Source organism: Mesoplodon mirus, assembly GCF_964341445.2.
Source record: "Mesoplodon mirus genome assembly, chromosome: 5".
Taxonomy (NCBI): Eukaryota; Metazoa; Chordata; class Mammalia; order Artiodactyla; family Ziphiidae; genus Mesoplodon; species Mesoplodon mirus.
The window spans coordinates 65,917,686-65,933,139 of record NC_138980.1 but is presented as its reverse complement, the minus strand read 5'-3'; the positions used below and the strand labels follow the sequence as shown (position 1 = coordinate 65,933,139).

The 15,454-nt window shown below is 45.2% G+C and overlaps 1 protein-coding gene across 1 annotated transcript in view; it reads left to right on the top strand.

Moving 5' to 3' along the window:
- Positions 1-268: 268 nt before the first annotated feature.
- Positions 269-15,454, top strand: part of LOC309805359 (uncharacterized protein) — a gene marked incomplete at its 3' end in the record, with an annotated part of 180,299 nt that continues 165,113 nt past the window's right edge. The window contains exons 1-4 of the mRNA XM_082623284.1: positions 269-2,940; positions 5,689-8,115; positions 11,087-11,775; positions 11,839-13,276. Of these exons, the coding sequence (XP_082479410.1) occupies positions 472-2,940; positions 5,689-8,115; positions 11,087-11,775; positions 11,839-13,276 (7,023 nt within the window). The 5' untranslated portion in view covers positions 269-471. The remainder of the gene's footprint in view (positions 2,941-5,688; positions 8,116-11,086; positions 11,776-11,838; positions 13,277-15,454) is intronic.

Below are 15,454 nucleotides of genomic sequence, written 5' to 3'. Positions count from 1 at the left end.
AGCGTTCAATGATACTTTCCTTGCAACTACTATCAAGGTCACATTCATTCACACCATTCTTATTCATTCTGAAAAAAAGGACTCCTGACTTGAAACAGCTACTTCTAAGGTATCTTAGAACTGTAAGAGTCTTCACAACAATTTGAAAGTCACAGGGGCAACAAATAATAACTTGGTTTACCTGAAAGAGTGCAGAAATTACTTAGGCCTCTGGGCGTCGCTGTTGACCACCTAAGAAGTAAGCCTGTGAGACATCCACTCCAACATTACGGCTCTCATTAACACAAAGGGCTGGGCGTTTGGCCCGCAAGCTTCGGGACAGCAAAAAAATTAAGTCCAGCAGCCCACTACTTCTCTCCACAGTTACCTGGGTCCCGTGAATGCTGGTCACCTCAGACCCTGAGGAATAAAGATTGGAATCCCGCCCTGGATGCTGGAAGTTGCCTGGGAGAAAGGACTGCAGCTCAAGAAATGGCGGCTCTGCTAAATTTGCCAAACCGCGGAAGGCTTGTCCTGCTGTGCCTTCTTTTGGCGACCCTGTGGGAGGCTGGAGCTGGGCAGATGCGCTATTCTGTGCCAGAAGAGATCGAAAAGGGCTCATTCGTGGGCAACATCGCTAAGGACTTGGGACTGGAGCCTCAGGAGTTGGCGGAGCGCGGAGTCCGCATCGTCTCCAGAGGTAGGACACAGCTCTTTGCTCTGAACCCGCGAAGCGGCAGCTTGGTCACCGCAGGCAGGATAGACCGGGAGGAGCTCTGCGCTCAGAGCGCGCGGTGTCTGCTGAGTTTCAACATACTCCGGGAAGATAAATTGAGTATTTATTCAGTAGAGGTGGAAATAACAGATATTAACGATAATGCACCTCGCTTTGTAGTAGAGGAACTGGAGCTAAAAATCAGTGAAACGACTACGCCAGGATTCCGGATCCCTCTAAAGAGCTCGCATGATGCAGACGTCGGAGAGAACACCCTCCAAAGGTACGAACTTAATTCAAATGACCACTTCTCCCTGGACGTGCGAAGCGGAAAAGATGGGAATAAGTATCCGGAGCTGGTGCTGGAACGCGCCCTTGACCGTGAGGAAGAGGCCGTTCACCATCTCGTTCTTGTGGCTTTGGATGGGGGCGACCCTGTCAGATCTGGCACCTCCCGCATCCGCGTGATGGTCCTGGATGTGAACGACAATGCGCCTGTTTTTACACAGCCCGAGTACCATGTAAATGTTCCAGAGAATACGCCCGTAGGCACCCGGATACTCACAGTGACTGCCACTGATGCAGATGAGGGATACAACGCTCAAGTGGCATATTTTCTGGAGAAAAATCCTGAAGAAACCTCAGAGGTATTTGAGCTTAAGTCATCATCTGGAGAAATAACGATCATAAAAAGCCTAGATTATGAGGATGCCAAATTCCATGAAATTGATATTGAAGCTCAGGATGGTCCAGGCCTTCTGACCAGAACGAAGGTCATTGTCACTGTTCTCGACGTGAATGACAATCCCCCAGAATTTTACATGACGTCTGCTACCAGTTCGGTTCCTGAAGACTCTCCTCCAGGAACCATAATTGCGCTTTTCAATGTACATGACAGAGACTCTGGGCAGAATGCATTTATCACATGTTCACTCCCAGAGAAACTTCCTTTCAAATTAGAAAGGTCAGTGGACAATTACCACCGACTGGTTACAACCAGAGTCCTTGACAGGGAACAGTTTTCCTTATACAACATCACTGTGATCGCTAAAGATGGAGGGAACCCATCTCTGTCCACAGATGTCCACATTTTGCTGCAGGTGGCAGACATCAATGACAACCCTCCCACCTTTCCCCACACATCCTACTCTGCCTACATTCCAGAAAACAACCCCAGAGGTGCCTCCATCTTTTCCATGATGGCCCATGACCCCGACAGTGATGACAATGCCCATGTAACCTATAACTTGGCTGAGAACATCATTCAGGGGGCACCTCTGTCCTCCTACATCTCCATCAACTCTGACACCGGCATCCTCTACGCACTGCGTTCCTTTGACTATGAGCAATTCCATGAACTGCAGTTGTGGGTTACAGCGCATGACAGTGGGAACCCACCGCTCAGCAGCAACGTGTCACTGAGCATATTCGTGCTGGACCAGAACGACAACATGCCGGAAATTCTGTACCCCGCCCTCCCTACCGACGCTTCCACGGGTGTAGAGCTGGCACCCCGCTCTGCAGAGCTCGGCTACCTGGTGACCAAGGTGGTGGCTGTGGACAGAGACTCGGGCCAGAACGCCTGGCTGTCCTACCACCTGCTCAAGGCCAGCGAGCCAGGACTCTTCACGGTGGGGCTGCACACGGGCGAAGTGCGCACAGCGAGGGCCCTGCTGGACAGAGACGCGCTCAAGCAGAGCCTGGTGGTGGCGGTCCAGGACCACGGCCAGCCCCCTCTTTCGGCCACGGTCACGCTCACCGTGGCAGTGGCGGACAGCATCCCCGAGGCCCTGGCCGACTTGGGCAGCATCAGGACCTCTGCCAACCCTGACGACTCAGGTCTCACACTCTACCTGGTGGTGGCCGTGGCCGCGGTGTCCTGCGTCTTCCTCGCCTTCGTCATTGTGCTGCTGGTTCTCAGGCTGAGGCGCTGGCACACGTCGCGCCTGCTCCAGGCTTCAGGAGGCGGGTTAGCGGGTGTGCCCGCCTCTCACTTTGTGGGCGTGGACGGGGTGCGGGCTTTCCTGCAGGCCTATTCCCACGAGGCCTGGCTCACCGCGGACTCGCGGGGGAGTCACGTGATCTTCCCTCAGCCCAACTACGCAGACACACTCATCAGCCAGGAGAGCTGTGAGAAAAAGGATTTTCTTTCAGAACCTCAACTTATACCTGAAGACAAAGAAGAAACTTTTTCTCAGGTAAATTCTCTTCACAATATACCTGTGAGCTACTTTGCTAAAAGAAATAAATTTACCTAATTACTTAGCTGTCTCCACAGTTTACCATACCTTTTCTATTTCCCATATTTCTTTGTGGATATATTCAATTTTTAGGAAATTAGTCCTGGTGAACTATTTCTTTCTAGTTCTAAGTGTTCACACAGTGTAAACAGGAAGAGGAGCTAGAATCATTGCGTCATGAGTATAAATCAGGAGTTAGTAAGTGAAGGTGATATTTAGGTTATCAAAAGAGCACTGCCTGAGGAACTGACGTGTCTGGCTTCTCATACTTCTTTCTCATCCCTGAGGAAACCATCTCATGCACCTGGATTAACAATTCTTTCTTTCTTAGAAATATAAATGTTGACTTTTATGTTTCCCCAGATGCCTCCCTCCTTTAAATTTTAAGGCTTTTATGTTTATTTATACTTGTTTATGAATAATGAAATACTTTAGTTAGTTGTTTTCTTCTCACTCCGTCTTAATATTTTTCCTTCAGTTTGGCAGTGAGATTCTTCATTTTTCTTGATTTGCATGATCTTCCTTATTAAAAGATGCAAATTTAGAAATATATATGCTTCACCGTGTTTCAGGAGGGTATGTCATGGAATCTCTGTTTAGTTAAAAATCTCATTAGCCTCTAAAGTAGCTCTGTGTTCCTTTAAGAAGTGATTGAGTTATCATTTGCTCTATAATACATGGTTTGTATAACAGTGAAGATGTTTCTGTTCCGTGTTACTTTTTTTAAAATAAATTTATTTATTTATTTTTGGCTACGTTGGGTCTTCGTTGCTGCACGCGGGCTTTCTCTAGTTGCAGCAAGCAGGGGCTACTCTTCATTGTGGTGCATGGGCTTCTCATTGCGGTGGCTTCACTTGTTGCAGAGCATGGGCTCTAGGTGCACGGGCTTCAGTAGTTGTGGCTCGTGGGCTCTAGAGCTCAGGCTCAGTAGTTGTGGCACACGGGCTTAGTTGCTCCGTGGCATGTGGAATCTTTCCAGACCAGGGCTCGAACCGTGTCCCCTGCATTGGCAGGCGTATTCTTAACCACTGCGCTGGCAGGGATGTCCCCCCGTTACTTTTATTTTTTCTCATATGTGCAAACCACATTGCCTTTTATCTTTAAAAATAATATATATCCTCAAGGGATTCAGAGACCATATCAAATTATTTCCCCTAAAGGTTCTCCTTTTATATTTCTCTTCTCAAAGTTTCCTACTCACAGCAGCTGTTAAAAATGTTTCCAATTCCTCAACCAACATAAGTCCCCCTTACGACCAAGTTTTCCTTCCCCATTCCTCTTCCCATGTTGGCTTTTAGTATGTTAGTTATATATTTAATAACAGAGAACGAAAAATATGCTAATATTGTATATAAATGGGATCATCTTTTATTTGGAAATAATCATGTACTAACTAAGTCATGTATATAATGGTATTGTCATTCTTTAAGGTGCTGTGATTCTTTATTGTTTAAGGACATTGGAGGGAGAATTGATCTGAAACAATGCATTCCATTGTCTTACTACTGTTACATAATGTTCTTTGAGATAAAGTTGGAACTCACTGTGGAATAACATGTCATAACATTTTGCAGGTAAATAAAGTATGAACCGAGGAAAATTGAATACAAAGTTCCTTTTAGTGCTTATAGTAACTCTTCCTGAAAATAAATGCCTTATACATAGGTATATAATGCATCATGATTGAAGTGACAAATGAATTCCTATTTCTGTGCTTGGAGAGGAAAACAAATACAGGAAAAGGGTTTCTGGCATATAAAACAATACTTTATCTCTACTAGCTTCAGTTTTTCAATCCTTAAAAACATCTTCATACTCTAGATTTAGGCAAAGTGGACTACTTTCAGTACCCTGAAGTTCTGTGGTTTCTCTCTCACATCTAGGCATTCCCATGCTCTCCTCTCTCACATCCAGGCCTTATCCCTGATCCACTCCTCTCATGTTTCTTGGGGAAGCCTTTGCTAACCTCCAAGTCCAGGTTGGAGGCCCTCCCATTGCCCTTGGCTTCTCCCATTATGGTAGTAATCTCAATGCACTGTAATTCCTTGTTTGCTTTTATATCCTTATAACTCTGTGAAGGAAGTGGCTGTGTTCATATTGTTCACCTTAAATCCCCAGGTTTTGTCGTACACTTAATTATATGTGTGTTTAATGAATGGGTTAAACGGAAAATATTGAAACCAAGATGTCAGGCTATCAAGGAGAAATTTCAAGAGGCATGCCCTATAAATATGGCTGATATTTCTGTGAGGTTCTTAAACTTTGTCTGAACATTTCAAAACAGTAACTTCAGCATGTTTGAGGCAATATTAGTGATCTTAAGATTAGCTCATGGCTTCCCAAGGAAGATAACTTGAAGTCACATCCTTTAACATATAGAGATTCAGTTATGTGAAATAAAAACTGATCCCATTACCTCTGATAAAAAGAATTTCAGGTGCTGAGAAACAGAAAGTCTGGCTTGGGTTTGTCTAAGAGGGTGCAGTAAACGGTTATGCCTCTGAGCGTCGCTGTTCACCACTCAAGGAGGAAAACGCCACTGAAGAGCTAATCCATTTCCTTGTTCCCAAAGAGCAAAGAACCAGCAAATCACACTGACAAGTTCCGAGGCTGCTCCAAAGCTCACCCTTTCAGTCAGCCAGCTCCGTAACCTATTAATTAGGCCCACGAAAGGGTTAGTTCCTTGAGAAAATAAGACTGAAGTCCGTCGTGAGAAATTGGTACCCAATTCAGAGAAAATAATTCACCAAAAAGGAAATGACCAATTACCTGAGATTCAGAAATGGCGGAGGACTGGCCCTGCTGTACGCGCTTCTGGGGACGCTGTGCAAGACCGGATGCGGGCAGATCCGCTATTCGGTGCCAGAGGAGCTGGAGAAAGGCTCCTTCGTGGGCAACATCGCCAAGGACCTGGGGCTGGAGCCCCAGGAGCTGGCGGAGCGCGGAGTCCGCATCGTCTCCAGAGGTAGGACGCAGCTCTTTGCTCTGAACCCGCGAAGCGGCAGCTTGGTCACTGCGGGCAGGATAGACCGGGAGGAGCTCTGCGCTCAGAGCTCGCGGTGTCTGGTGAGTTTTAACATCCTGGTTGAAGACAAACTGAAAATTTTTGAAGTAGAAATAGAAATTAAAGACCTTAATGACAATGCTCCTGATTTTCTAACAGAGGAATTGGAAATAAAAATTAGTGAACTAACGGTTCCTGGAACTCGATTTCCACTTAAGACTGCATTTGACCCAGATGTGGGCATGAACTCTCTGCTGAACTATCAGCTCAGCCCCAATGACTACTTCTCCCTGTCTGTGAAGAGTGTCTCTGATGGGGCCAAGTACCCAGAGCTGGTGCTGCAGCAGGCTCTTGACCGTGAGGAAAAGAAAGTTCACCAGCTTGTCCTAATTGCTTCTGATGGTGGCGACCCTGTTCATTCTAGCAACTTGTGCATCCAAGTGATAGTGCTGGATGCAAATGACAATCCACCAGTATTTACTCAGCCTGAGTATCGAGTAAGTGTTCAGGAGAACTTGCCGGTAGGCACCTGGCTGCTCACGGTGAATGCCACTGACCCTGACGAGGGATTTAATGCTCAAGTATCCTATGTACTAGATAAAATGCCTGGGAGAATCGCTCAGATTTTTTATCTCAACTCAGTGACTGGGGATTTATCAATATCACAAAGCCTAGATTATGAGGATGCTACTTTCTATGAAATTAAAATTGAAGCACAAGATGGACTAGGTCTCCTTTCAAGAGCTAAGATTCTGGTCACAGTTCTGGATGTGAATGACAATGCCCCGGAAATTACGATTACTTCTCTCACAGGATCAGTCCCAGAAGAGGCTACTGCTGGAAGGGAAATTGCCCTTATCAACGTGCATGATCGGGATTCTGGGCAAAATGGGCAAGTCACAGTTTTTGTTCTGGGAAATATGCCATTTAATTTAGAAAAATCAATAAACCGATATTACCGCTTAGTGACAGCCAGATGCCTGGACTGTGAACAGGTGTCCGAATATAACATCACTCTGAGAGCTACAGATTGGGGAAGTCCGCCGCTGTCCACAGACACACACATCACCCTGCATGTGGCGGACATCAATGACAACCCACCTGCTTTCACTCATGCCTCCTATTCTGCCTACATTCCTGAAAACAACCCCAGGGGAGCCTCCATCTTCTCTGTGACCGCCCAGGACCCTGACAGCATGGAGAATGCCCACATCACCTATGCACTGACAGAGGATGCCTTCCAGGGGGCGCCTCTCTCCACCTACATCTCCATAAGCTCAGACACCGGAGTCCTGTATGCCTTGCGCTCCTTCGACTATGAGCAGGTTAGAGACCTGGAACTACTGGTGACAGCCAGTGACAGCGGGGACCCTCCACTCAGCAGCAATGTGTCTCTAAGCATACTCGTGCTGGACCAGAATGACAATGCACCTGAAATCCTATACCCCACCCTCCCCACCGATGGTTCCACAGGTGTAGAGCTGGCACCCCGCTCTGCAGAGCCCGGCTACCTGGTGACCAAGGTGGTGGCTGTGGACAGAGACTCGGGCCAGAACGCCTGGCTGTCCTACCGCCTCCTCAAGGCCAGCGAGCCAGGACTTTTCGCGGTGGGGCTGCACACGGGCGAGGTACGCACAGCGCGGGCCCTGCTGGATAGAGATGCGCTCAAGCAGAGCCTGGTGGTGGCGGTCCAGGACCACGGCCAGCCCCCTCTCTCCGCCACAGTCACTCTCACAGTGGCTGTGGCTGACAGCATCCCAGACGTCCTGGCCGAATTGGGAAGCCTCAAGCCCTCAGCAGACCCTGATGACTCAGGCCTCACACTGTACCTGGTGGTGGCACTGGCCGCGGTGTCCTGCATCTTCCTGGCCTTTATCGTCGTGCTGCTGGCGCTCAGACTGCAGTGCTGGCACAGATCACATGTGCTGCAAGCTTCGGGAGGTGTACCAGCGGGCGTACCCGCCTCTCACTTTGTGGGCGTGGATGGGGTGCGGGCTTTCCTGCAGACCTATTCCCATGAGGTCTCGCTCACCGCGGACTCCCGGAGGAGTCACTTGATCTTCCCACAGCCCAACTACGCGGACACGCTCATCAGCCAGGAGAGCTGTGAGAAAAGTGAACCTCTCCTGATAGCTCAAGATTTACTTGAAATGAAAGGAGATCCCAAGCAACTTCAGGTGAGCTTATTTCTTTTTGAACATTATAAAGAACAGTTAATGCCAGTGTGGTTATTATAAAGCTTTGACACACATTTATTTGAAAATAAAGCAATGTGGTCGTCATTGATCCTTTTGTTTAAATATATGTTCCTCTCTTCTTCTGGGATTGTGATGGGGATGCACTTCCTGATCTGGTATGGCTGAGTGGGCCTAGTAAATAGTTCTGACCAATACATTGTAAATGGACGTATGTGAATCTCTTCCCAAACGAAGTTCTAGTTGCCATTGTAAGAATTACCAGATTTCTAACTTACTCTTTGAAATTGTGACTGTGCCATCTATCTGGGTCCTTGAATAACTACAGTGACAGAAGAGCCCTATGGTTGACTCAACATTGATCTGTATACCTGTGATAAGTAGACTTTTTTCATTTTAAATCACTGTGATGAAGTTTGTCACTCCAACCTACCTAATCTATCCTGGTAAACAGGCATATCTATCTATCTATCTATCTATCTATCTATCTATATATATATATATATTATATATATAAACACATATATATATGGTACTTTAGGCTATAATAATATGATGCTTAACTCCTTCCAAGACAGACCAAACTCATTTCATCCTGATGACATAAAACTGATCGGGTAAAAAACATAGACATAGGTAAAATTCTTTTACCTGGCATGTAGTCCCTACTTTGTATACTTAAAGTGTGTGTGTGTGTGTGTGTGTGTGTATCCATATGGATTTCAGCCTTTTCTCTGAAGGTGGGAAGCTCAATTGCCTAGACTGTTATGAGCCTTAGAGTGGCAGGTCTTGTCCTTTGGGAAGGATTTTAAAATGTAAGGAGATATGTCTTAACCTCTATGAGAGGTTTCCAGACCATCCACTTCAACAATGGAATAGGAGTCCAACAACTTTCTTGGGCTAGAAATTGTTGGCCCATTTTGAACTTTATGAAATTATTTTCACCCATAAAATCACACCAGAGAGTCATCCAAAATTAGGCCAAAATAGATTTCATTAGGTCTCAAAGAAAGGAATACAGCTCTCCTTCAGTGTGTTAGGAAAAGGTACAGTCAAAAGTGTGAGACAAAAGGGCCTGAACAAAATACCTGAAAGCAGAAAAGTGTATATTCTCACTCAAGCCTGCAAATGCATCACAGAAAAAAGGCACATTACCTTTGGAATATTTTTTAGGAAAAATGTTTACAATATTAATATACCTTTCCTTGTAGTGAGGAAAAAAATTAAATGGCTAGGGTCAGGGGAACTTTATATGTTCAAAGAGAATTTTCTGAGAATTTCATATAAAACATAGCCTAGGTGGCTCAGTCGTTAAGAATCCACCTGCCAATGCACGGGACACGGGTTTGAGCCCTGGTCCGGGAAGATCCCACATGCCGCGGAGCAACTAAGCCTGGTGCCACAACTACTGAGCCTGCACTCTAGAGCCCGTGCTCCACAATGAGAAGCCGACGCACCGCGGCGAAGAGTAGCCACACTCTCGGCAACTAGAGAAAGCCCGCGCACAGCAATGAAGACCCAATGCATCCAAAAATAAATAAATAAAATAAATAAAATTTTTAAAAAAGCATAGCCTACATATACCCTGGGAAAATGCACAGAGTACAAAGGCATCTACTTGTATGGATTATAAGAAGTCTCAGACATCCCATTTTAACTAAAAAGGATTTTTAAAGGATAGGCAAGATTTCATTACAATAAAAAGGGAGGAGGGTTTATAATAAAAGGAACAGAAAGTATAAAGGCATGAAGTAGGGAAAACAAGGGAAACGATGTCTTCAGAAAACAGATAATAATCTGTCTTGACTGGAATGTAAGAGGGGTATGGATTAGCACTGCAAAATAACAGAATTAATTGTTGAGTTTGTATTTAATTTGGTAGTGCATTTGAAATAAAGGTGTTTGTTTTAGTTACCCAAGACTGGTTCAACGATTACAGGTAAGTTTCAAAATGGAGTGTCTAAGGACTCTCAATTCCTCTCCAAGATTTACCAGTGGTCAAATCAAACTCATTCCACTTATTAATGGTATAAATTTACTGGAGCTGAGAATTGGCATTAAGGGGTATTTGTGTATACAGTCATATAGTAAAGAATCACTGATTTCAAAGAAATAAATAAGCTTACACAGGATTCAGTTTTATAAAAACGTGTGTGCTCAAATACTAGATTGGTCTCTTTAACAAAATATCAGGCTCCTCTGTACTTAATGGGAAGATTATCTATGTTTTAAAATGATGAGCAATATATTAAAATAAGTCTAGGGCTTTGACTCACTCCTTTTTTTGCAAAGATTAGACCTTTTTATCCACTACCAGTAACCTAATTGGTTACATCCGTACTAGTCATGCCAGTGTTTATAAATACAGTGGAATCACTGAAGATATTTCTGCCCCCAAAACTGAAAAAAAAGCTGTATATGCCTTATGAAAAATATTTAATGAAGAAAGAAGAATAAAATGATGGCAACACTTAAAAATTATAAAAAGCTAGAAAATATCAGATTTAAAGGGAAAATTTGAATAGTTTGTTCTTTCCAACAAATAAAAAGACAAGATATATAGGTTCAAGAGCTTACAGTTTGAGGAATAAATAGTTGGGCAATATACAGTTTTTTCAGACAACCTCCGGGTGCTACTGTTGACCAAAGGGAACATAAGGGTTCTCAGTTCTGCAGGAGTGAAGGGCAGAGTGTTTTCCTGTTTGTCCTGTGCACATCGAAACACAGACGCACCTCCTGTGCAACCTCAAGCGCCTAACAAATAAGTCCTACCCTCAAATCACAAAAGTCCAGGGAGCTGTCATTGATTTTTTTAAACATCCCAGATACATCTTGAAGAGCAGCTTCCCAGAGAGTTCAAGAAATGCTTAGGAGCTCCAGAAAAGCTGAAACAATGAGAGGTCAGGTACTGCTTCTCTTCCTGCTGTCTTTGTTGTGGAGGGCAATCTCCCAGGAGATCCAGTACTCAATTTCAGAGGAGCTGGCCAAGGGCTCGAGGGTGCGGAACCTGGCCAAGGATCTGAGGCTCAGTGTCCAGGAGCTGCCAGCTCGAAAACTGCGGATTAGTGCAGAGGAGTTTTTCAGTGTGAGTGCAGAGAATGGGGATTTGCTAGTGAGCGGTAGGATATATCGAGAGAAGATTTGCAGGAGGAAATCTGAGTGTGCACTAGAATTTGAAATGGTCGCTGAAAACCCAATGACTATTTTCCATGTGAGTGTTGCAATTCAAGATATTAACGACAATGCACCAAGTGTCATTGCAAACAGCATTGACTTGGAAATCTGCGAGTCAGCCTTACCAGGGGTAAAATTCCCTCTGGATTCTGCACAAGATGCAGATGTAGAAAGTAACTCACTGAAGATATATTCCATCAGCCACAATGAGCACTTCTCTCTGTCAACAAAGGAAAGTCCCGATGGAAGTAAATACCCAGAATTACTGATGGAAAAATCTCTGGACAGAGAACAGCAGAGCTCCCACCACTTAATCCTGACTGCCATGGATGGTGGGGACCCTCCTCTAAGCGGCACTACCCAGATCTGGATACAGGTCACCGATACCAACGATAATGCTCCTGTGTTCAGCCAGGACACTTACAGGGTTAGCCTCCAAGAAAATGTGCCCCGGGGAACCTCCGTGCTGTGAGTGATGGCTACTGACCAGGACGAGGGCATTAATGCAGAAATCACCCATGTCTTCCTCAGTGCCCCAACAAGTACCAGCCTCCTCTTCCTTCTCTATCCAAATTCTGGTGACATCACAACCAATGGTACATTAGACTTTGAAGAGACAAGTAGGTATTTGTTGGGTGTAGAAGTTAAGGATGGAAGGGTACACAAAGCTCACTGTAATGTTCAGATTGGAATTGTTGATGAGAATGACAATGCTCCAGAGGTGACATTAATGTCCTTCTCTAGCCAGATTCCTGAGGGCTCAGACCTTGGAACCGTAATAGCCCTCATTAAAGTGCAAGACCAGGATTCTGGGCAAAATGGTATGGTGACATGCTATATTCAGGAAGGAGTTTCCTTCAAATTAGAATCCACCTCCAAGAATTATTACAAGCTAGTGATTGACGGTGCCCTAGACCGAGAGCAGAGGGCAGAGTACAAAGTCACCATCACAGCCACCGACAAGGGCAAGACTCCCCTCTCCTCCAGTACAAGCATCACCCTACACATCCGCGATGTCAACGACAACGCTCCAGTTTTCCACCAGGCCTCCTACGTGGTCCACGTGCCAGAAAACAACCCCCACCCCCGCGACTTCATCGCCCAAGTTAGCGCTTCAGATCCAGACTTGGGGCCCAACGGCCACGTCTCCTACTCCATCCTGGCCAGCGACCTGGAGCCGCGCGCGCTGTTGTCCTACGTGTCCGTGAGCGCGCAGAGCGGCGTGGTGTTCGCGCAGCGCGCCTTCGACCACGAGCAGCTGCGCGCCTTCGAGCTGATGCTGCAGGCCCGCGACCACGGCTCGCCCGCGCTCAGCGCCAACGTGAGCCTGCGCGTGCTGGTGGGCGACCGCAACGACAACGCGCCCAGGGTGCTGTACCCGGCGCTGGGGCCCGACGGCTCGGCGCTCTTCGACACGGTGCCGCGCGCCGCGCAGCCCGGCTACCTGGTCACCAAGGTGGTGGCGGTGGACGCCGACTCTGGACACAACGCCTGGCTGTCCTACCACGTGCTGCAGGCCAGCGAGCCCGGACTGTTCAGCGTGGGGCTGCGCACGGGCGAGGTGCGCATGGCGCGGGCCCTGGGCGACAGGGACGCGGCCCGCCAGCGCCTGCTGGTTGCTGTGCGCGATGGGGGACAGCCGCCCCTCTCGGCCACCGCCACGCTGCTCCTGGTTTTCGCGGACAGCCTGCAGGAGGCGCTGCCGGACCTCAGTGACCACTCTGAGCCCACTGACCCCCAAGCTGAGCTGCAGTTTTACCTGGTGGTGACCTTGACCTTGATCTCGGTGCTCTTCCTCCTGGCAGTGATTCTGGCGGTCGCCCTACACCTTCGACGCTCCTCCAGCCCCGCTGCCTGGAGCTGCTTTAAGCCTAGTCTGAGTTCCAAGTCTGGACGGAGGGTTCCCCCCAACTACAGTGAGGGAATATTGCTCTACTCCTACAAACTGTGTGTTGCCTCGCATTCAATTGTGCGATTTAAATTGTGAAATTTAATTTTCACAAAGTGACCCCGGAAACAGCTACCCCTCCAGATCTCCTAGGTGAAGATCCTTCTATGGGTATATGTGCCACTAATGAAGACCCCCAAATCTCTTATGATTCCTCTTTTTCTCATCACGTGAGTTTTTGCAGACTTACTTAAATTTTATTATTGTATTTTATTCTCGATAGTGCATCATTATTTTTGGTCCTTGTTCATTGTTCTAGTGGTGGTAGTGAGAGAGGAGGTATATTGAATGGGTGGAGAGTAGTCCCTTGATTGCTCAGTAGTCTTGGCAGTTACCTAATTACTACTCAATTTGCACTCTTGGCATTTCTATATGGTCAACAAATCCTGCTAAAGATAGCTTTTTCTTGGATGTCACCACCCTTAGTAATAGCACTGCCCTTAATTAGCTGATGTGTAATACTCCTTTTTTTCAAGATTGTAAATGTATTGACAGTTCTTTCTGCCTAAGTTAATGTTCATCTTCATCAAATACATTCTAGTTGTTTATCTTTTTTTCTGCGATGTGTATTTTAATATAGCCTTCCAATAATTCTCTTAGCACTTTTGTGCCTTATCACATGCAGCAAAGACTGCCAGGTTTTACATTTGAATCACTAACTTTGGGTCTTTTTTCCCACTTCAACATCTGTCAAGAATAATTTTCTTGACTATTCTTAAATAATTTATTTTTATACCCTTTCTACTTTGTCACTAGTATAGTAAGGAATGTATCAAAAATTTTTTGTATGCAGAGCCTTTTCCGTATTACTTTTTTTAGTATAGGTTTCTGAGAAGTGAGTCAATTTTTTTCAAAATATTTTATTTTACCTCCCAATCCCCAGCAATTTGTGAGTCTTTTGAGGATTGTGAAAAATACCTTTAATTTATTCTCCAAAGTCTGAGAATTTTAAAACTCTGAATAGTTAATGGACTTCTGTGTCTGGTCAAAATTTATGAGTAATTTCTAGAAACTAATTATTATGTGAGTAATAATCTAAAGAACTGAGTACTTGCTGCTTTATTTCAAGTTTTCTCAGATTAGTAAATTACTCTAAGTATTCATGAATAAGAAAACTATGAAACATGCAATGATTATATACAATTACTAAAATATTTCCTTTTACTAGTTATTTCTAAAATCAAAACTAAACTTATAAATAAAAGTAAGATAATACCTTCTGGATGTGTCCTAATGTGGAAAAGATCACTGAAACACCATTTCCTCTTCACAGTGCTTTAGTTTAACTTTTCTGTCTTCTTACCTTTGTTATTTCCTTTTTTTTTTTTTTGCAGTACGCGGGCCTCTCACTTTTGTGGCCTCTCCCATTGTGGAGCACAGGGTCTGGACGCGCAGGCTCAGCAGCCATGGCTCATGGGCCCAGCCGCTCCGCAGCATGTGGGATCTTCCAGGACCGGGGCACGAACCCGTGTCCCCTACATCGGCAGGTGGACTCTCAACCCCTGCGCCACCAGGGAAGCCCTATTATTTCCTTTTAAGATCAGTTATTTACCCATTGTTTTAGGTTTTGCAGCTGCATTAATGACTCATTCGTTAAGCATTGAAAAACTATTTTAGTGTATACTCTAGGAAACGTGCTGTTCTAGAGTGAGGACTCACTGTGAACATGATCGTCACAGATATAACCTGTGGCCTAGAATCTTCTTATATAAAATTAATGAGCAAATGTCCTTCCCAAACCTATTATCATATTTTCCAAGCCCACTTGCACAGGGGTAAGACTAACTCTTTGAACAGTAGATATTTTCTTACAAGGTAATTGAAAATTTGCCCCAGATTCTAAAGGGTCAACCCATGTGAGAATACTTGTTTCTGCATAGTTTGGGACTGGAGCCCAGACCTGTCTTTTCATCCATTTATTCTTTCAGTCTTCAAGTATAACCTTGTTCCTGGGAGGGATAAATATGTCCCTTATGCAATACACAGTAGTGAAATTGGGCTATGAGAATAAATAATGTAAAAACTTAAAAAGAGGTAGAAAAATTCTTACCAAAAAAAATTGTCTCTGAAAAAATAAATTATTTTGTAAGTCTTATTGTACAGGAATCTTTGGATCACTTCTGGATTGTCATTGCAAATTGAACAGCAGGTGTTTGACTTTTATCATTTTGGGGAAAATAGAATAGGGAAAAGAAATGG